The following is a 23,795-nucleotide window of genomic DNA, read 5'->3' as shown; positions in this document are numbered from 1 at the left end:
CGAAAAACAAAACAAACTAGTGCTGTCAACTGGAAACTTAGCTTTAAGCTGCTCATTTTAGATTAGAATTTGATGTGACGGGTTAGTTTTATAAGTGTTAGCTCGGTCTGCATCAGTCTTGGATTCTATCCAAGAAGATTTCTTCCTGAAGGACCACACAAACCTCATCATCTCACAGTCAACCTCAAAGAGGCCCTGGACACACACAAACACAAGGACTAGGTTACAGGGCAGATGCAAAGCGGTTCCTACATCAGAGGCATCACACAGATCTGACAGAAGAAAAAGAGGATGTATGTGCAGAGAGGAAAGGAAAACATGCCTTACCTTCCATTTTGTCTGAAAAAATTGTCTTCAAAATCACGAAGTGTCTTTCGAATCCTTTTCTTTTCTTCTCTCATTTCCTGAAGGTGTTCCAAGAGTTCTGGTCTAAGAGGGGCAGAAAAATTTCGAGAAAATTGAGTTAAATCTGACTTGTTATAAATGTAATGAATGTGTAATTTGATAAGTGTTGTGGACAAAGAGGAAAATACACAGATGCAAAACCATTGAGGGAGCTGAGGGACAGCAGAAATGGGTGTTTTCTATCCCTTGAAATACTGACAACTGCTATGACTTCTGGGGCTCCAGCTACAATGTTCTTAGGGCTTGTGATATCTCGTGGTGCTCTGTCATAGTTTGCTTTGAAAGAAAGAGATGATATCTATACTCAGTGAGTGTTAACTGATGAGCTGTGGAGTACAGAACCACACAGTGTCATTTATAGAGACCATCTGATTGTTTAGGCAAGATCTCAGATCCTCCCTCAAATAACATGGGATGATGCAAATACCAAAACTGAGCCAGAAGCTTAAAAAAAAAAAAAAATCACTGTTTTATCCACACACATGTACCCCAGGTAAGTCACTTGTGTTCTGTCCGCCAATTTAAGTACAAAGACCAAAACAATATTTAGGAAAGTTATTTTCATCCAAACATTTCAACACCAAAATGACATACATTGAAGCAGCATGGAGATTTGAAAGCCCGGTGTCCTGGCTGCATTTTGATGGTATTTTATCATCCATTGGGGAAATAAACCCATCAGCATCATCTTCAAATTGGTCGAGAAAGCAACGGGCACTAAAATCAGTTTTCAGAGTGACCATGAAGTCCTGTTTTGTGTTACTATCGTCCTCTGAACCCTCCTCTTCTTCCTGGAGATACAGAGCAATCCCAACCAAAATGTGGTTACTTTTCTGACATTCTTTCTTTACAAGTATCATTTAACATTCTTTTAATTATTTAGACACCATATAGCTTCTTCTGTATTGACATTTAGCAACACACATTATGAATTTATTACTGAACATCTATATACACATAGTAAATAACAAACGCTGAACACAGCCACTCAATAGGGGAAAAAACGATTAAAAGATCAGTGTACATCACATTAACATTTGTCAAGGCTGAGGGTATGGAGGAACAACCATCATAATTTATACTCTCAATCAAATGATGCAAAAGAATCTAAAAGTTCCCAGCTCTGTGACAATACATAACAAAATCCACCACCAGCAATCAGTGCTTTCAGGATTCCATTACTTGTATATTTCAGAAAGTATTTTTTTATTAAGCTATGAACATTCTCAGAAATTGAACAATATAGCCTTCCTATTTAAGAGTTGAGATTATAAAATACTTCATGGTTGCCTGATACACAAAATCTAATGAATTTTTGAGAAGATCCAAACGTCTATCTTCCCATGATTAGAATCATAAATCTCCTAAGTTTTCTCAAGGAACTTCCAAGGATATGTCTGTATTTCTCAGCATCCAAGATTCTAAGAAAAGTATTATATTCTCTACCTCGATGATAGTGCAGTTAGAAGAACAATGAAGTCAAATTAGTAATTCTTAGTGCCAATTTCAAAGCTATGTAAGTCTAAGGCAGAAATAATATCAGAGTCTGAAAGAGAGATTTTAAAAGTAATTTACCACCAAAATATACAATCAGACCAGGAGAGAATATCCTAATATCTTGAAAAATGAAAAAATTGGTTAGGAGTACAGCTACATGAACAACGGGAAGCACAACATCAATTGTTCTAGTTAAACCAAGTGGCTTCAGTGCCGCTGCAGCAGATTAATCTCAGGAGGCAGCCGTAGTTACCACTGGTGGTCAAAGTACAAGTATGTACACTGCCTGTGGTGGATTTTCTTACATAGAGTTTGGTATACTTATAATGGTGTCTCTGAAGAGAAATAACGTAAATAAACAGACAAAACAACAAAAAAGGACTATTTTATAACTACAACAAAGTTGTTACAAAGATAACACTGGCGAAAACTAGGTGGCTTTTCCAGATTCTCTCTGGGGTGACTTCTGATCTTCAATTTCTTTGCTTGGTCCATGGAAGTAAATGCCTCATTATTAATTTTTTTAAATTTATATTATTAAAACATTTTTAAATTAATAGAGTAAAAGTGATTTTTAAATTGACAATTTAAAAATTTCTCATTTGTAAAAGGAAGTAATGATTCCCACCTATGTAGTCTTCATAAGGAACACTTGGCACACAGGCAGTGACACTCAGTCTGCTGCTCCCCACCCACTTCCCCTGCATGAAGAAGACCAGGTGGAACCACCTGACCATAAACTCTACAGAGGTAGGGATGTGGACCTGTCTGAACACTGCTGTCTGCAGAGCCTGGCCAGTGCCTGCATATAGAAGGTGCTCAATAAATGTCTGTTAAACAGCCTAGTAATTCAATTTTAAAAGAGAAATACAAACTATTAAGAGAGTTTTAAAACCTAAGACACATAAGAAATAAAGTTAGGTGTCTTGGCCTTATGAATTATATCCCAGGGGCCTGGGAGAACTTAAACATGTGAGAATGTGTCTTGTACGTTTTTAACGATGAAGCTAAACAAAACTATTTTAGGTAAGTTATGACAATCATAAGGAAAAAGAGAAATAGCCAAATAGATCTTCAAATTATAAGACTACCAGGTTGTTGTAAATATTGGGTAGATTCTAGAAGGAATCAATAGATGAAACTCATCATCTAGCAACCACGATGATGGTAACTGATTCTAGAAGGAATCAATACATAATGTATGAGCAATTGATTAAAAAAATAATAGTAACGATCAACGGTGACTAGCATTGGCTCCTAAAAACAAGTCATGAAAACTATTTTCCCTTGTTCGATAAAATTGGCATAACAACTGGATTTCAATAAAGAATGAGGTGAGCTGATCTACCAAAGAAAAGCTGCTTGTGAAAATCTGTGCAGAGCGATGGTGACATGAATCTGGAGAAAAGTCTATTAAAGCAGGCTCTTTACCTGACTCTACCTTACTCTATATTTATCAATCACTTGGATAAAGACGTAAATGGCGTATTCAAAAAACACGTAGGTAATACAAAGTGGATAGGGATCTCTGGTATGCTGCAATACGAAATCTAGATTTAATATATTTCATGAGGCTGGAACAGATGTATGAAAAAAATTAACTGAAAAAATTCAAGTTTCTATAATTAGATTAGGAAAATAAAAAGCTTGATACACAATAAGCAATCCATAGAAAAGGAAGCTGGGGATTGCATAAACCAACCAGACAGGGTAACAAGCAATGGTTCTCAAACTGGGGGTGATTTTGTCCCTTAGGGGACCTCTGGAAATGTCTGGAGACATTTTTGTTTGTCACAACCGTGGAGGGGGTGGTTATAGTGCACATGTGGCATCTAATGAGTGGAGGCCAGCCCCATACAACAAAGAGTTGTCCCGCCCAAAATGTCTACAGTGCTGAAGCTGAGACATCCTGTTATAGGAAGACAAAAATGACCTCACAATACATTGACAGTCATGTAGTCACAGAGCTGTAGAACTAAAGGGCTTTAGTAAACCAGATCGAGGTCAGGACTAGTCCTTGATCTACTCTCTTGCTGGTTAAACCATATCTAGAATAGTGTATAGTTCCGGGTTTCAGTTTTTAAGAAAGATAAATTGGTGTGTATATAGGCAGAGTCACTGGACTGCTGGAAGGTCTGGAATCCATATCACATGAGCAATAGTAAGAGGAGTGTGCAGAAAAAATTTTCACAGGATGTGGGTGGGAATGTGCAGGCAGGCAACTAAATATATGAAGTGCTCATGGAAGAAGCTCTATGCTGTTCCAGAGGGCAAAGCTAAGCCTATTAAGTAGAAAGTAATATATTAATAATAATTATGAATATTATAAATTTTAATTATTCATTAATTGTGATATTTTATAGTTATCAAACATATTTATACATCTAAATTACATATTATATAATTGTCATATTTTATAATTTTAAAAATGATACTTACAAAACAATGTTTTTAGTTATTATTGATGTTTACTACAGTAATGAGTGACCTTACTCTCCCTGTTGCTATAAACTTATCAAGTTTGAAGATGGAATCACTTCTTAGAGACAGTGTCTCTATTCTGTCAGAGAAGTTTCAGAGGAAATATTTATGTTGGATGGGAGAAATGATGACCTCTAGGATTTTTTGGCTGGAAGATTTAGGGCCTCAGAATTTGAGCTGGCTCTATTTCATACACAGCTGTTTTCTTCCTATAAACATTTAAAACCAGGGACAGTTTTTAAAAAACAACTTAGATACAATCTTCTTATCTGCACACATGCCAAATTTTAATTGTAGCAGAATTGCCAAGAATTAGTACAATCCAAATACATGCTAATAAGCCTGGCCAATTGGAACAAAATGAACTAAAAGATAGCACTATTTACAAAAGCAATGTAATCATTGCAAAATTATCTGAAATTTTGACCATCATGTGAGCTAGAAAAAGAGCCATGGCCAAAATACACTTGTGAAAAAGAAAACTGAGCTAAAGGATAAGATTTAGAAGAATGTCCTCTTTTTAAAAAGAGCATCATTAGTATATCTTCCATTTGTTTAATACGGCAATTATTGTGTCATATTTTAGATGTGCTAAAGAACACATTTTCATCTAGTAACAGTTCTATCATATGATTCTAAGAGAAATATATCAATTTTCATACATACAATTGCCCACCTTTGTTTAATTACAGTGATTTAATTTTTGTGTGAAATTACCAGCTTGACAAAATATATCTTCTTCAATTGTCTTAATGTAAGAAAATAGCTCTAATTTGTAAGACACAATATAGCACATTCACCTAAATTTCACATTTAGAGCTTTTCATAAAACAAATTCTATTTACAATAATATGAATAGTAAGCACAATCATTGCCTAATACCTTAAAGTTAGGTATCTGAAGTATTTAAGACCCCTAAGAAGTAAGAAAAGGCATAGAGTAAATAAAAGAAGACTGTATAACTTCTGACACCTTACCTCAGTTATAATTAGAATTAGGCGAGGAAATGGGGCGTTTCTCAACTGGCGTCCCTCTGTGGGAATGAGGCCTCCATATTCTGAAATAATCTTTCCTAACTCCAGCAAATAAAAGACCATCCCAGGCTTGGAATTGTCACAGAAATATGACAAGTGAAACTCTTAAAACTCACTTCTGCTTTGGGTTTTACTCTCCCTTCGGACTTAAAAAAACTACTAAAAGACAATCACTGATTTAAAAATAATGACATTGACTTTTCATCTCTAGAGCCCTGTATGAGGTTGTCCAGTGTGTTTAGTTATCTAGAAACAACAACATGAAAGAGGTTGATCCTAGTCCAGACCATTTAGGTCCATACAGAGACACATGGATCTATGGGCACAGATTATACCTCCCAATCCAGAAAAAGTTGTCACTGAGGACTAAATCCGCCAGGCGAAAGGCAAGAGGAAGAGTGGGTGAAACTGTACTGGCAAATCTGTCAAAGACAACTAAGACATTTGTCTATAAAACGGTAATTTTTTATTGTGTGATACACACACACACACACACATATTGCCCTTGTTAATTTTATTTTTTCTATAAACTCAGTAAATGAGATTTTTTTTTTAGAAAAAGAGTTACCCAGTGAGCTAATTTAACAAAATTTTGAAATATAAATCCATCCTCCAAATAGGCAAAAAGCCGCCCCCCAACTAAAAACATTGTGAAAACAAAAGAATCACCCATGAAAACAAAGAGTAAAAACAACAACAACAACAACAAAAACCTGGAGGAATGAAATGAAACTAAGGAAACTAAGCACGTCTATAACATAAATAAAAAAAGGACTGTTCAAAGGTGGTTGTGTGCAGATTTTTGGGGACACTACAGGAAGCCACCACCAAAGGGCCTAATCACAAGCCCCTCCATTCACAAGAGGCAGGGAGGGGACTGAGGCAGATTAGCAAGTGGTCACCTTTATCTCCTTGAAGAAGGAAGCCGTTTCACCCTCGATAATTGGCTGCAGCAAAGGGCTTCTCCGCTTGCTGGAGGGGGAACCCTGCGACAGGCGTTAACAAGTAGGTTACATTGCGCACCTTCCCCTTTCCCGCCAGCTCTCTGCCTCTTCTGCCTCATCTGCCTCATCAGTACTTTATTACTGCCTTTTAACGATACACTTGAATTCCTCCCCATCAAAAACTCCCAGGAAAACCAGGAACTACTAAAGTTCTTTTCCAAGTGCTGTTTCACTTCTGAGCCCCCATACACAAACCAAGGAGCTTGGAACACGTGGGAAAAACCTGAGGGGAAAGCACCTGATCCCCAATGACAGTAACTCCAAGAACACCTGAACTGTGAGAAGCTTCGACTCTAATAACGTACGCTCACCGAGTGATACAAAGGCTACCTGACTTCCCTGATGTCCACTCACCTATTTAAGGACACTAAAGGTTCCTAACTGAGGAATGAAAACCAGTCCTGAGATTTAATTCTTTTACTGGTTAGTTTAGTAATTATTCTTCTGAAAATTTCTAGAAAAATAGCTTTCTTCAAACACACTGCCTGAGGTCTCTGGACCATCTCTCATTCATATGAACAAGTACACCATTAAAAGACATATAAAGACCACAGCTTAGGCCTAGAAATAAACAAGGAGATTTAAAAGCAGGACTAGAAGTGCAGCAGCTAAGGTGAATACGCATTTCAACAACAACGAAGAAGGCTGTGCTTACTAAAAAGCCTAAGGGCAAGCAAAGGAAGCCCCAGGGTCCCTGAGGAAGCAACAGAGTCCCCCGGAGAGGGACAGGGCATTCACACCGCACTCATAGCTGGAGGTGGAAAAGCCGGGACTGGGATAAGGGGGGAGGGCAAGTTGGCCAGTGCCGGGAAGACTTTCCCACAGTGGAAGGCAAGTTGCTGCTCTCTACTATTAGACTAAATTAGAACTCAGAAGCCAAAAGTGGCTAGGTCCAAAGATGGCGGCCACTGAGAGCACCTTCACAGTCATTAGCCGTCCTCCCTTTTCTTCCATTTTATACTTCTCTACCTCCTCCAAAAAGAGGAGGCTTGGTCTCCTGAGTTCCTCCAAGAATTTCTCCCTGGATATGATTCCTGAGGGCCTTATCCCTTCTTGGAGGGAGAGAGAAGACTATTAACAGAGGGCCCTTGGGACCAGAGAGGCACTCTTTGGTGTGGAGAAGCCTGGAGAAAGCACAGCCCTGTCCCCTTGGTGCTCTGTCTCTGAGGAAAGAATAAGGGAGTTGGCCCAGCACATGTCAGATGGATAAATATGGCCAAAGCGTGACTCCCAAAAGAAAAAATAATTCTATCACGTTCAGATATGCTCACTTTTGACAAATGTAGCCTCAGTCTTTGATAAATTCTTCACTCTTCAAGCTTAGGGGCCATAGATATTAATGGCAGCTTTAACTATTAAAGGCGATTCTTTAATGAGAAAGCAGGTCAGGGTCCTATTAACATAGCTAGGGCTCATTCAACTAGGTAATCAACAGAGAGGTGGTGAACTCACGATGATGGGTATGGTGTTGGCTCGGGACAGGATCTGTTTGACCAGCCGGTATCTGTCATAAAGTGGCTTCATAACTTGACGTTCATTCTTGGTTACCTGAAAAGCAAGGACAAGAGAGTTGAGAAGCCTGCTCCAGGTGGTCAGGCTTCCAGCTGCCCCAGCATGTGCTGGGCCTAGAGAAAGCACTGATGATTCGACTGAAGTCTTCTCAGTCTCTCAAAGTTTATTTAAACTGATAACATTATTTAGTTGATGAATGTTTAAAATATCTGCTTTAGCTTCAGATCACTAGCAGTATTGCTTTTCCTAAATCAAAACTATGATCATTATCATTTCCCTGTTTAAAACTCCTTGAGGTTCAGAGTTCCTAGACAATTTACTATTTTCTAGGTCCAGGGAAGAAGAAAGCACACATTTCTTTTATAATACTTATGCAGTTCTGTAATCAATTTTTTTACGTGTCTTTCTCCCCCATAAAATTGTTTTGCTTTTAAGGACAAGATTCTGGCAAACAGTGGGTGTTCAAGGGAACACCTGCCAATAGAATACATGGATTCATTTTTGTATCCCTAAAATTTGGCACAGCCCTCAAAATGTTTAAAGGACTGACTCTCTAGGCTATGGGGAAAAATCAAGCCCAAATCTCTGGTATAGTATTTAATATAGTATTTGAAGCCCTTTATCATCTGCTGTTTCTCCTTCTCCCCAGCATACCTCAAGCTCCAGAGATAGAAGAAGTTGTCTCATACTTCCTGGTTTAGTTCCCTCTACCCCCGGTTGGCCCTGGTTTGGCAAATTCCAGATCAACAGCCACCTCCCCTGTGCAGCCTTCTTCTAAAATCTATCTGGAAGACTTACTCTCTCTCCTTTGTGTCACCTACTGCAACCTGTGTATTTTCACATATACTTTGCTATAGACCGAATGTTTTGTATCTGCCCCACAAAATCCACATGTCGAAACTTAATTTCCAATGTGATGGCATTTGGAGGTGGAGTCTTTGGGAGGCGGGGCCCTCATGAATAGGATTAGTACCCTTATAAAAGAAACCACTTCTGCCATGTGAGGACAACAAAAAGACATCTGTCTACAAAACAGGAAGGAGGCCCTTACCAGACATTGAATATGCTGGCATTTTGATCTTGGATTTCCCAGCCTCCAGAACTGTGAGGAATAAATTTCTGTTGTGTAAAAGCCACTGAGTTCTATGGTGTTCTGTCATAGCAGTCCCAATGGATGATACATTTTATACTCTATAGTAACTATTTGTTGACATATCTATCTCCTCTTTAGACTATAAGCCCCTTGAGAGCAGGAGTTTGTGTTTTTGTATCCCTGGCAACTATTTCAGGGCCTGACATAATGGAACTATTCTATAAGTATCTGAGAAATGAGTGAATAAATATTTCAAACATAAATAGGTATGCTAATTCATAGGTATACATGCATTTCTCTTGTTTACTTAAGTGGTGAATGAGATGAAGTATCCTTGTTTCAAGATAGTTGTTTGCCTTCTTCATTTTATTTCCACATGAGGCAAGAGCTACAAAAGCAAGGAAGGGCAAGTAGTATTAGCTTTGACCATTTCTTTTATGGACCTTTTGAGCCTTCAACTTTGAAGACAACTCTGGATTGTGCATAAATGAATTATCCTTTGCTGCCTTTTATATTTGCCTTTCTCAAAGTGATCAACAATAAGTGAACTTTCAGTAAACTTCAAAAACAAAGATAGAATCCTGTCATAATGCAAAAACATTTTGTGGATTTATTTTCTATCATTAGAAACAATAATCATCTTTTATTTCTATATTTTCCTGATATCATAATATTAAATGGTGGATGGCATTTTCCTGCTTCTACTATCTATAGTATTAAGGGAAGTTTAAAATTGGTACTTTATTTTAAAAAATGCCTATGAAAAGTGGAAGGGAACTCAGAAATTATATACAAAAAACCCCTGAGGATGGACCCACAGGTGTTACTATGGTATACCAACCACAATGGCTAAAATGAAAAGACAGACAGTGGCAAGCGTCAGTGGGAGTGCTGGACAACTGGAACTCTTTCACTGCTGGAAAGGGTGAACACTCTGGAAAACTATTTGGCAGTGTATACTAAAGCTGCACATATGACCCAGTTCCACTCTAAATATAAACTAAACGAATATGGCCATTAAGTTCACCAAAAGACACATGCATATAAAAATGTCCATAGCAGCACTATTTATAGCAGCCCCAAACTGGAAATCATCCATATGCCCAACAACAGTAGAATGGATAAGGTATGTTCCCCAAACTGAATAGCATACAACAATGTGAATAAATGGGCCACAGCTATATGCAACATCTTGAATTAATCTCACAAAAACAAAGCCGAGTAAAATAAGCCAGACACCAAAGAACACATACTGTAAGATTCTACTTTCATAAAATTAAAAAATAAGTGAATCGAATCTACGGTGCTAGAAGTCGAGATAATGTTTTTCCTTGGTTGGGTGAGAGGTCATGGTATTGACAGGAAAGTGACATGAGGCGGGTGTGTGACAACATTTTGTTTCTTGATCTGGATGCTGGTGAGAAATTTATTCCTTACCAGGATTTGTTTACTTCATGAAAATTCAACATATATTTATAATCTGGGCCCTTTTCTGTATTTATGTTATCTTTCAACCAAAGTTAAGCAGCAGCCATAAATAAGTCTGAGAAACAGAAATAGAGTGACTAGTACAATTTCACATGTAAGATGACGAAATTTAGGACTGGAACACAGTGAATAATTTTTTCAGTATAAGATGTATCCATGAAATGTATTGCAGATGAGGTTAAGGCACATCTTAATTGTCAACACATGACATGCAGTGCAATATAATGTGCAAGATAAACAATAGATGGTTTAGTGACCAAAAGACATACTAAAAATAAAAAATATAAGAAGGAGTCAACATTTCCCCATTGTGGACTAACATCCTATTATTGGCTGCTTGGCAGAAACATCTTTGGCTTACAGAAGACTTAGCTGGTAAAATCAGCCAGATGTGGCAAATTTGACAGAAACCAATTTCCTTTCTAATTCTTTGTTCAAAAACCAAATTTTCTAGTTGGAGTAAATGAAGAGGATCACTGGCTTTATTCTCTGGCTTATGACACTGATATTTAGATTTTCTATGAACTGCTCATTAAATTAATGACCCTCAGGATCTAATCACCTGTAAATGATCTGATAAAATCCAGTTTTTGACTATGGAGTGTTCGAACTCATCATAACTCCATCAAAAACACTGGCATTTGATAGAAGTATCTAAACACCAAAAATATCAAAGATCTTTAAGTCTGAGGTGGGGGAAAAATTAATACTATTTGAATTATACAGAACTATTTTCATGATATATATCTGAAGCCAAAGGCTTGGGGATACTAAAAGTTAATACAGCTTCCCCCATCATAAATACATGTCACATGCAATTGTCAGTGCTGGGTTTGTGAGTAGAGCCAAAAGCTAACCAATAATTATATAAACAAAGCGGAGGCTGGTTGAACTGTCAGAAAAGGGTTGACTGATATTAAGTGGACCACAGGAAACTGGAAGTTGCCATTGTTACTCTTGAGTCATCCGCTCTCAGGGATTCTGCTACTAACCAAGAATAGACCTTTTGATAGAGTCAGCAAAACTCTCTGAGCCTTGGTTTCCTGATTGGTAAATTGCAGAATTCATATGAGAAAATCTTTATGATCCATAATTGCTTGGGAATGACTATAGACCAAGCATGAAGTATATTGTCTTTTGAACATATTTTCACTCCCTTTGCCGCAAACCTAGAGTTTTCATTGAAGTGGTAGCTCTGAATGGCTTTCCAATGTGTGGAAATAGAGTTATTACTAAGATGTATTTTTGCACACAAATCAAGACAGTATAAACATCTAGATATGGAGATCTAATGGGCGAAGGCAGCACCTTCCACTATATCTTTGCTTTTGATTAAAATAAATCTTCATCTACTGACCTCTTACTACCCTACTTGGTTGCTCTGTAAGTCTCAGATAATATTTCAAGGAACGAAGGAAACACCAGCTAATAATTATCCATATTTAAACAGTTGCAAGCCTTGGGCAGAAATCATGAAGGCCTGAGGAGATACATGCATTTGCTTGCTTTATCTTTTGTGATGGGTTTTGTCTTAGCCTCAAATAAAACTTCCCTAAGAAAACATCAGTTTGGTAGCCCTCATCTAGACAGTGCCACAAAGGTGAAAGATAAAATGACTGATGCTTTTACTACAAAGATAAAGATAAAATTAGAACTATGGAATGTTAGAGTTGCAAGAGCTTTGTTTTTTAGATGACAAAATTCAGGACTAGACAGGGTCATAATAATTAGTAGAGACTATGTGCCAGTGTGTAAATGAGTGTGTTTTTGTTTTTCATATGTGTCAGTCTGTATGTAGAGTGCCCTGTTAAAGCAAACAGCCTTTGTAAAATATGTACAGATGTGGCAGATAATTGTTTTGGTCTGTGATTTGGACAGTTAGTATCTTTTTAAATCAGAATCCGTAAACTCAGCAAAAACCCACGAGCGCTGAGCACCAGCTTTTCTAAAAAAACCTGGAGTCTAGAATGATAGTTTAGCTCTGGAAGTACACATATTTTTCTTTTAAGAAGAGTGTTGCCTAAATGATATTTACAGTTCAGGGTCCATGGCAACACCACAGATCTGACAATGAAATGTTCACTCTTTGATTTTCAGACTGGCCAGATATCAAATGGACTCTGCTTTTCCTGAGGAAGTTAGAGTATCATGTTTTAGATTCTGAGATTCTGAATTGGGACCAGAAATAAATGACACTCAAATTTCCCACAGCATTTGTTCCCTGCCCAATGATGTGCCAGAAATTGACCCCAAAAGGTGTTCTTCTTTCATTGGAAAGAATGATGAAAGGGGAATCATAAGTCAGGACCAAGAACTAATATTTCATATTCCAAAATTTAAGAATGCTAAAAATATACATTCTTCCCCGATTCGATCATTTAATAAGAAGTAGGCCCCAGAGAGCAGAACATATAATTCTAACAGAAATGAAAATGATCATTTATGGCGCAATTCCCTACTCCCCCACCAAAGCCACTATGCCCCACTTTCTCAGTGCCAGACAGTCTAAAGGTAAATGTATGTGTATCGGTAATGTAATTTAGTCTCCCTGAAAACCTATAACAGACAACTATTACACAGACAAAGCCCTGAGGCTCTGAGACTTTACTTAAGCAGCCAAGTTACAGAGCTAGTCTCAGTAGGGTTGGTTCTGAATCCAGGTTGCCATAGTCCAGGGAGAATGAGAGAATTTGTCAATTCAGAGCAACATACCAAGGCCCACAACCCCCTGAACTGGTAGTTCAGGTTAAGACTAGAATGCAGCTGAGAGATCTTGGGGCCTCAGGGAAGGAAGTCTTTAAAGGCATCTATCAATGTCACCGACATGAATCCATACAATGAAAAGAAGGAAAACACATAAGACCCACCTCCCTCACCTAGGACTGTCTGGTGGCCTAGAGTAGACCCTTAAAGGCTCTGAGTCTTCCGTGGGGAGACAGGTTTCTCTCTGTAAAAAGAAGTTAAATTCCAACTCTACAAGTTTGGAATACACCATTAGGGAAAGACAAAGTTGCACAACACATGTGAGTGCCAGTGCATTTACTATTTGGTTCAATGCCTTTAAAAAATCCAAAACAAAACTTGGCTTGGGGAAAAAAAAAAAAAAAAAAAAAAAAACTTGGCTTGAAACATGACCATTATCCCAAAGAGCCAGTATTTTTCCACTGTAGGGACAGGCTAGCAAAATCAATCATCATCATCCCCAGCTTCTTCTTTTTTCAACTTAAATTTGGTAATTCAGAACCAAATACCATGGAAGATGCATTCTACAGATAGTTTACTGGGCATACTCCATGTTGAGACTTGCACTTGCTAAGGATTAGGTTCACAAAACCCAGAATCCCTGCCCACATGGACCTTCGAGTCTAGTGCTTTATTCTGGAAGCTTCTTTATTTAAAGGAACCTATTTTAGATGAAAAGATTATCTCAATTATATAGCTATGGCTGAGACTGGAAAAGAGACCCATGCTTTTTGGCTATATAAACCATACTGTGAACATAAATTTCACACTTCTTTATATCTGCTCTTAAGAGTTTGTTTTATTGGGTTCTTGACCACCTTCTGAACAGGTTACTAAGAGTAATTGACAAGGATATCTAATTACAAGTTCCTATCATGCTACCGTCTTCCACCAGACTAGGAACAAACACTTAATAAACACTCACTAACAAATTGCCTCAAATGCTCCTTGTTATAAAAAGGGAAAGCCACATTTTGGATTCCTCACACTTTAGGGTCTGGATGGCAGCTGGAACTTCTCTACAGACAAACACTGGCTGCAACTGCATTGCCGAGAGACTGAACTTAAGCACCTTCATTTTATAGATAATGCCTAGAGCCAGAAGCAGCTTATGAGGGCAGACCAGGCACAGAGGAGTCTCCTCCCTCTGGGGTCTCTGTACCAATTTATACCCTGCCTCTACCATTTCCCCCTTGAAGCAGGACACGAGTGACTAAATTTTAGTTGCAAACTAATTTTTCTTTGAAACTCAATTGAATTTAGCATCTATTAGGTTTAGCCTTTGGAAAGCTTAGTTCTGGTGAAAAATACAGTAATCTTCTAAACATAGAGACCCTACCTCATTTGCAAAATAATGAACACTGAAGATCCATTCCTAAAGCCACATAATTTAACCCGATCAGAAAGAAAATTCAGTACATTCACATACCGGCCGTCCATGGATGCTTTCATAATATAACAGAGCTTTCTGCAGAGCCACTTTCTCATTAGCAATCTGGTCTTTGGTCATATCCTGTATAAACACGAAGACAGAGAAATGAAAAGGGGGAAACATTTGTGAACATTCCAACTTCTTTTAGTTGAACAAGTTTCCTAAAGTAAGGTTAAAAAGAATCCTCATAAAACAGTTCCTCCTAACTCTATCCAAAGCTCACTTAGGATCAATTATTCCTGACCTCTTGCTAGAAATATGGATACACAGCAGAATCATCATCAGCTACCAGTATCATCCCTGAGGCAGCAAAGGTGTGCTAAACACTAAGTTAAGCAAGGCTGTGTGAGGCACATTGGGCTTAGCTCAATGGCCCAAGCAATGACTACAGTTAAGGTTATACAGTCCCAAAGGTTTGTCTATAATCCCTCCACCTCACAGAGTCACCAAACCATGTATTAAACTAAACAAATTTATTCTGCAATCTGTACAACAGAGTTTTCTGCTTTCGATTTGTAGTAAAAAATCAAAGTACCTACAGTTAAAACATTCTGAAGTTGTTTCATCTGCTTCCCTAGACATCTAAGAGTATGGAAGATGAGGGTGTGGGAGGTTTAAAAAAGTGTCATTATCACTCTTCCACTGAGATCCATGTGACATGCCCTATGTTTCTTCCATGTTGACTGGAATGGTTCAGGATTAGCATGCTGTTAGCTTGGGGCCCTCACAGAATCACCACACCTTAATGTCCTCAGGACGGCTGGTTTCCACCCGCTTCTCCTGGAGCTTCTTCTGGATGGATTCCAGTGTGGCTTCAACGCTAGGCTTTATTGTTTTATCTACCAGCTCTTGCTTCTTCTCATCTTCCTTCTCAAGCTGGGAACCGAAACTCTTGGGGAGTGTGTTGCTTCGCTGCCGCATCCTGGGGGTTAGGTCCTCTTCAGATATCTTTAATTTTGACTCTAGTAGAAAAGATTTGGGGGAAGGGATATATGAGAATTGATGTCTGCTGAACCCAAATTGTTTTTCTGTGGTGTTAATAACTGCTTAGCTCGTCTTTTTTTTTTTTTTTTAAAGAAAGTATCTAATTATAATATTAGTTGAAATCTCTGGGTTACTACATAAAACTGAAGAAAATGATAATGTCTTCCTGGATTATCTGGACAGTTTCCCTAACTCTAATTCCTGAGAAAGCTCTAGATATTTTATTTAACATCCATGCTTTAGCCACAGCTACCTGTTTGCTGTTCTCTGTTCTTCTTACACTTATTCCCTTAGTATTTAAAGATATTTATCGATCTAGCACTCAACTACTGGCTGACTTTTTTTTTTTTAATTCACTTTGGAATTAGTTTTACTTTGTATTCTATTGAGTTGATTATATGAATCTATCTTCTAAAAGACAGCAAAGTCTTTTGAGGGGGAGGGATGAAAGCTTTTTATATCCATCTCTGTGTCTGTCCGTGTTTTCCTGACACCACAACAAATAAAACCTTGGATTAAAGAGGTAATTAATGGATGTTGAACTGAAATCATTATTCTTATATTAGTGATTTAGGGAAATAAAGAAATGTTGCAGAATTTGCATCTTGGCTGACCTGAGTTGCCCTATGATTGAGTTCATGTGAAGACATGGAAAAGGTGTCCCCTGAATTCTGAGAAGCAGCTTCAAGAAACTTGTCTTTCTGAAATATTTTAGCAGTAACCCTTGGCATGCAGTGAGACATGGATCCTGCACCTAGCTTCTTTTACAGAAAGCATGCCCTCGGTCTAGAACTTTACCTACCTTTTAGTTGTTTCCGGAATTTGGCAAGGTCATTTGTCCATTTCAGAACCTCTGGATTGGCTGCTTTGTCACTGTGGGAGGGCTGAGAAAAGGAAAATTAAAGTAAATGTTTAGGAATTGGGGCAGGAAAAAGAAGCATTTGATGATCAGTTTATTTTAAAATGGAAGGAAAGTTGAGTCCCATTGGAATAAGAAATTAACCATGACTAATCAGAGAAAATTTTAGTGTAATTCTATTATCCTTTTTTATATCTTTTCTTTTTTTTGATGCTTTTAAATACCACCTCAGAGGCAAAATGCTGGATTTTTATGATCACGGGCTTCTATGAGGTCCACAGCCCCTTTTCCATTATTTGTAAGGTTTAACCTGTCAGGCTAACAGTATAGAAAGCAGAGTGGTATGTGATATTTTATATTGCAACCACCTTGAAAAACGCCTTTTTGCTACTCTTATGGGAAATACTAAGGATAGAGCTGAGAGTAGAATAAGGTCAATACTAATGAACTTTTAGAAGGTAATCTTGAATGAGGTTTTAGCCAAACAAAAGACTTCATTTAACAGTTTTCCCCATTTCTGCTCACTGATAAGTTTACAAAATATAGATTAAAACACTCAATTGATTTGTAAGAATATACTTGTGCGAGGAAAATGCTGATACATGATGTCCGAGGTTTATCGGGGTTTACTATTCAGCTTTGGTTCCCTTTTTGTTTTGAGATTCCTTAGAACTCTCCCTTAACCTTTATCACTTCTCTGAATTATTGATATGCTGGCATGTCATGTCCAGGGAGGGGAGAGGATGAAGAGAACCCTGTGAGGACGCACTTACTCTATACTTCCTCTCCTCTTCAAATCTGTCTTCAAATTTTCGGATCTTCTTTTTAAGGCTCTGAATCCTTCGTGTGAGCTGGGCGGGTGTCAGGTCCTCGCGCTCGTCATCGTAGGACCCCAGAGAGGAGCTCCGCCGCCTGTGAGGGGTGTACATGGGTCAGCTTCCCCGGCAGTCAGTCACTGCCGGCTGGGGAGGGCTGGGGGGTGAGCACGCGGCATGGAGGGGGAGGGTGCAAACTGTCTCCATCCTCACTAATGAAAGAAATTTGACTACTAATTCATTTTGTGACTTCGAGCTCTATGTCCCATCCACTAAATGGGTCTAATCTTCTCTAGCTCGTTTATAATTGGCAAAGTTAGGACTAAAATATCTGCTGCAGACCTCAAAGTTAAATTTGAGAGAGTTTTGGAAAGGAGGTACTAATGGAAATTCGATATGTGATACTGCAGTTGGGCCACGGTTCAACTGAAATACTGTGATGGAGCCAGTGTCCTAGGAGGGAGAATTTCAAGCACGTTCCTTCACAGACTTACAACTTAACTTAAAAATATTACTGGCCATCAGCAGCATTACTAACCTTTCTAGCAATGATGTATTTGCTTATCAGTAACACAAAGAAACATACCTCATGAAAGAATGGGAATTTGGGGGAGAAGGAGGCACTTCCGTGTCATCCAGGTATTGCCTACTCTGTCCATAAGCATAGAACCGAGGAGAGAGCATGGGGTCGCTGTCTTCATCCAGAAGCTGACGAATCAGGAGCCCGGCCTGTGGGGAGCGGTGTGCTTCATCAGAGTTCACGTTCTCCTGCTGCCATGAAGACAAAGTCGGTATGGGCTCTGGAAAATAATGAAGTTAAGAGGTCAAAACTGTTCTTTAAAGTACAATTGTCTGCCAAGTATTCTGAATGTACCAAGGAGTCACTGAATCTAGGAGGCGCTGAATAGTTTCTCATTTTAGATTTAAGGTTCAGACGAGGGATACTATGTCCTGACCAGAATCACCAAATGAATCTGATATCCTCGCTTACTCTCAAAAGAGAATTTGCTAGGGCAGCCCTGAGGAACAGGCTTGAAAGAGGAGAGCCGAGAATGCTTCCACTCCTGCCCCCCTCCCTCCAGATCATGGACGAAAACTTTTCCATGTGAAGACATTATAAAAAAAAAAATGCACATGCATCAGGGAGGGAGATATCTGGGATCATGGCTATCCATCTTTTATTGACTATAGGAATCGGCTAAGGCATCACATTAATCGTGTGAAAGTCCATTTATTTAGGAGTTTGCACTTTCCATTGAGGTCATTCAGTAAGCTGTTTTGGGTGCTTCTGCTTAGCGTGTTGGGATTAGCATGTTTAAGATGCATGCTCTGCAGCTCAAAGTTCAGAAGCTGCTCAAGACTGCCATTAAAGTAAGATGCATATGTAAATTAGTAAAAACAACAGAAAACAAAAAAACAAAAAACAACATCTTACCGAGGACAAGTCTGTACAAATTATCTTAGACAATCTTTAATAAAAAACATATTCAGCACAAAATTCTGATTTGTGATTTTCGGAGGGAATAGGGTGATATTTATTTTTATTTACTGCAAGACCTACCTCAATATATTCCTTTCCTTATTTAAAAAATCCTATTTAATATATTCTAAAGCTAGGTCTCAAATGAGGTAGGATATTTCATTTGTAATAATCTATGCATTAAAAAAAGTTATGCTTTAAATACATTTGTGGATTACTGTGATTTAAACAAGGCTAGAATTTGGCTACGATCTTAAATTCTGGGATTCCTACAGTTTGAATCATGGAACAGTTGCTCCTTCAGCTAGCAAAGTATTTATAAAATCTACAAAATTATCTTAAACAAATACTCAGCATTTTATATAAAAAGATCACATTATAATCATAGATCATTAGACCTGATTGAAAGAAACATCATACATCATCTAATCTAGTGATTTCTCAAACTGGCTGCACGTTAGGGTCACACAGGGAGATATAAATAACTCCTAATGTAAAAGTACAGGTCCTCACACCACCCAATTAAATGAAATTTTTAGGCGAGGGTCCAGCTATGTAAAATGCACGTCTACAGACACAACCACACACACGTACACATACGCACTTAAAAGTTGTACAAGTGACCCTAAATGCAACTGACTAATGGCTAACTGACTAAATGACTCTGTTTTAGTTTGAGAACTGATTCAACTCAACAGATTATAGATAAGGAAACTGAAACCCAAAGAAGAGCAAATACGTAATCAATAACAACAGTTGGTACTAGAAACTATTCTCTTGACTTCAGCACAGTGCTTCAATTTAGAATGTGCCAGGTGCTTCAATAGCAAGGGTGACTATCTGAAATTTTTGAAGACCCAACTGTGTAGTAGGAGAGAGAAGCACATTAATTAAAAAGAAAAATTGACTTCATGTGGAATGAGGTCCATAGTTTCTCAAGATATAAAGAGAACCAACTTATCTGGGAACACAGATAATATAAATATTTTCAAAAACTGAAGGCAGTGTTGAAGACAGATTCTTGTCTATTCACTCTCGAAAAGTGGTAGTGAATATGTTGGCAGATTTACTTGGCTGAAGCTGGAGATACACAGGAGCTGCTTCATCATTTGTACTAATGCTATCAGCTGACTCCTCCCAGGAGCTGGGCTCAGATATGAGCAGCTCTGAACAGCCAACATACAAGTGAAAAATCAGACTGAGAGGTGAGGAGGGGAGGGTGAAAATCCCTGGAAAAATAATAAAAATGTAGTGTTAAGATGCAGAGAGTGGAACTACTAACCTGACCAGATTGCATCTTCTATTTCATGATATTTCATTAAACAGCAGTAATTTTCTGCAAGGATTAAAATCAGTGGAGCCAAGTCTGGAAAAAGGTTAAGATGGCTATGACAGTATAGTAATGCCGCAGGCAATAACCTCACCACAGAGAAGGAAAGGAGGAAAACAACTAGGGGGAAGGGCAAGGTGGTTTAGTGGGACAAAGGGCATGGACAAAATAGTCTGATGTTGATATTGGCATATGGGTGTGCTGGCTAGTTTGGCATTACCACTTATCAAAAATTAGTTGGAAATCCTGAAAGCCCTTTAATTTGTCCAAATCTAGCAGAATACCTCTTAGAAAATGTTACGACTAATTTTTACATTTTCAACTATGTGGTCTCTGTTTGCAAAATGAGTATCTGTGACCATTAACCAAACATGGCTCCAGTAAAAGATATATTGTGATTCTGAATTAACTATAAACTACTATTCGTGGAACAGAATTATGCTTGTTTGATGCTCTGTGGCCCACATGAGGCCATTCATCAGATTTTCTCTTTGTGAGCACAGCTGTATTTTGTGGCTCCATTCTTGACCCACTTCACTGAAAAGAAGACCAAGTGTGTCGTTTTCCTAGTGTCACCAGGGGTTTATATATGAAATATAAAGCTTATTTATGGGTGACATTTTCTCTTAAAAATAGAGTTAGGGTGGATGAATTCACTTATTTTAAAGTGAGAAATGTAGAACCATTATGAATTTCAACCTTAATAAAAAAAAGGTATGCTTGATCATCAGCCTGCATGTAGAAGTTTCTCACCTATGCAACATGAAATGTTTATATGAATTATCTCTTTTTCTCTCTTTATTCCATACGGTTTTATAATTCAAGGCTCCTATTCAAAAGAGTTATAAAATTACATGTAATACATAGTTCAATATAAGTAAAGAATAAATAAAACCAATTATTCTTTCTGTTTTAGTTTGAAACAATCTAAAAGTATAAGGCTATCTCGTGTTTTGATAGTTGGCATTCAAATAGAAACAAAATGAGAAGGAAGGAAAAAGAACAGGGTGGTACACGATACTATGTCAAATTATATTACCTGCAGAGAGAGTCAGTTTTAAGATGTATTCACTGACAATTCCCAATTGCTGGTTGGGAAAATATTTTATATTTTAACCAGTAATTCTAGAGTAACAAAACAGACAAGAATATTGCAAGAAAATTATTCAACGAGAAAGAAGAAAAGATTTGAAGCTTCAAATTCGATTTTCATATCTAGACGAGAATTCCCTGGGTATAGTGATTTTGATTTTAGCCATGTGTCTTGTCACAAAGAACTCTAGACATAAGTACGGCGTGTCTCTCTATTAGAAATTAATCCACCCAGGTCAGCTAACATCACCACAGTTCAGAAATAATAGAGGGAAAAGCTGTATGCTTGCTACCTATGTAATAAAAAAGAATGGGTCCTGGGGGAACCCAATTCAGACACCACAACACACATGGAAATAAAGGAAATTCACTGTAGGAACAGGGAACAGAGCTCTAACGTTAATGTAGACACTCTCTGCTTAGCTGTCTGGATCCATTTACTATACTAAAGAAAATTGGCTACTGAGATGATTTATTTCTAAGAACTCTGCACAGAATTAAAGGAACTGATGTTTTCCACATCTCACTTTCAACTATGTTATTACTACTTGGCATGAAGACATACTGGCTTTCAAATGCTTTGAGGTACTGCACATCCCAGGCATATAGACATGTCAACCCCCATTAGGGAGGGTCTTTACTGGGGGAATCCTTTCATAAAATTTCCTTCAGTGTTCAAATTTTAACCACAGAACAATGGTAGTCCTATTAAATTGTTCAAATAGTCTTTCAAACTGTCAGAGTTAGAAGAAAGCTTAGTAGTTTTATCAACCCAAATTTAATCCTTAAATTTCACATATTTGCATTGCCCCAGGCACTCAATAGCTTCGTTTAAGTCATTAATAAACGTGTGGAACAGGGTAGGGCTAAGGGCTTTACTAATTTTGATCCACGCATCTGCGCATTTAAGTGCAGTTGCTTCATCAGTTACTAATTCACTATCATACCTGTTTCTATCCTTCCATATCTCTGACAGGGCTGTCCCAAGTCCCAGTGAAAGGTCCAGTGGAGGCCTTTTCAAATGCATCATTTCCTTAATTGAGAGAGAGAGAGAGAGAGAGAGAGAGAGAGAGAGAGAGAGAGAGAAGAGAGAAGAGAAAGAGACAGAAAGAAAAACAGAGTCAGAGACACAGGGGGATGGAGGGAGAAAGGAAGTAAGTGCGGGAGGGAAGGAAGAAGAAAGAGAAAGAAAGGAAGAAAGGAGGGTAGAAGGAAAAGAAGGAAGGAAGGAAGGAAGGAAGGAAGGAAGGAAGTTAGTTGGTGTGACATGATTGGTTCCTGGTAAATCTGTGGAGGACCTGGTAATTACTGACTCCTGTGTTCAGAGCTATCCATGGTCATTACATGGAATTGGGCTCAGGTTTCAAAGAAGGCAAACTGAGGCTATTTGAAACTATACTTTGAATAATACTTCAAAAACTAATACTTCGAACTAAACATCAAATAATATACACTAATACATAGCTGCATGAGGGAAAAAAGAGAAAGCATGTCTTATTTTTTGGACAAGAAGCATGATTAGATTCTGATTTCACTTTGAGAGGGTTCTACTCTTTGTAGCCTATGCAATCTATTAGTTTCATTCCACTTTTTGTTTTCCTGGTACAGTATGTCCCAGAAATTGGAGAATATCATTTCCACATGGAAGCATATACCACAGAAGCTTGTACCAGCAGATTGCTCATTAAGTACTGTCTTTCCTGATAGTCTATGAGTCTGTATGAACTTGGGTTTGAACTGTGGTGTGAGAACAAGGAACAAATAAGCAACCCAAAAAGAGGGAGTTATACTGTATGGTGGCTTGGAGACTGGCAGTAGACATTTACAGATGCATATTGGCTCAAATGATTTTGTTAACTATTCCATTTACATATTTTGTTGCATTGGTTTCACATTCACAGTTTAAATTAGTGCAAAGTTTATTCCTTATTGGAAAATCAGCATTTTGTCTGTTTCTATCAACGCTATAAAAAAGGTGGTATTATAGTGATTGGACTTATTGCTCTCATCTTAAATATCCATTATGCAAAAATTTCTTTATTTTGATTATACTTATAATAGCTATATTACTGCTGTAATGTAACTTGGAAATTTAAAATATATAATAATGGTTACTGAAATCAGTAACCAAATAATTAAAATGGCCTTGAAATGAATCTATGTAGATATTTAAGGTATGCAAGTTCAATGATAATACAGTAATTGGCAAAAAAATTTAAAACAAGTCATTTCATAAATTACATGGATAACACAATGTATTTTTTCCCAATAAGCTTTTTAAATTCTATCTAGTTTCCCAGTACAAAATAAAATGTTGGTTCCTTCATATTATTATTATTTATCTGGACGAAAGTTCTTTATATTAAATAATGAAACAGTTTTAAGGAAACTATAAGTTAACTTTCAACCACCCTGGAGAAAATTTTCAGCTTTATATTTGCCTCTGTAAGCATGCTGTAAGAGATTATAGATTTATGATTAACCAAGATAAAAATAATCAAACAGTCCATTTTAGAAGTACCTGTCCCTTTACTGAATAAATCATCA

General features: G+C 37.8%; 1 protein-coding gene across 2 annotated transcripts in view; it reads right to left on the bottom strand.

Annotated features, from left to right (window-relative positions):
- Positions 1-23,795, bottom strand: part of FAM13A (family with sequence similarity 13 member A) — a 247,805-nt gene that overhangs the window by 6,413 nt on the left and 217,597 nt on the right. Inside the window, exons 15-23 of one of the 2 annotated variants that reach the window (XM_011356296.2) lie at positions 17,933-18,146; positions 17,305-17,443; positions 16,475-16,556; positions 15,430-15,650; positions 14,686-14,769; positions 7,874-7,969; positions 6,320-6,403; positions 1,000-1,196; positions 328-429 (exon numbers count right to left, since the gene is read on the bottom strand). In XM_011356296.2, the coding sequence (XP_011354598.1) occupies positions 328-429; positions 1,000-1,196; positions 6,320-6,403; positions 7,874-7,969; positions 14,686-14,769; positions 15,430-15,650; positions 16,475-16,556; positions 17,305-17,443; positions 17,933-18,146 (1,219 nt within the window). The remainder of the gene's footprint in view (positions 1-327; positions 430-999; positions 1,197-6,319; positions 6,404-7,873; positions 7,970-14,685; positions 14,770-15,429; positions 15,651-16,474; positions 16,557-17,304; positions 17,444-17,932; positions 18,147-23,795) is intronic. The other variant, XM_023528428.1, reaches the window with a different exon arrangement.

The sequence above is a fragment of the Pteropus vampyrus genome, unplaced genomic scaffold (assembly GCF_000151845.1).
Source record: "Pteropus vampyrus isolate Shadow unplaced genomic scaffold, Pvam_2.0 Scaffold25, whole genome shotgun sequence".
Lineage (NCBI taxonomy): Eukaryota > Metazoa > Chordata > Mammalia > Chiroptera > Pteropodidae > Pteropus > Pteropus vampyrus.
The sequence above is the reverse complement of the archived record's forward strand: the minus strand, read 5'-3'. Positions and strand labels throughout refer to the sequence as shown.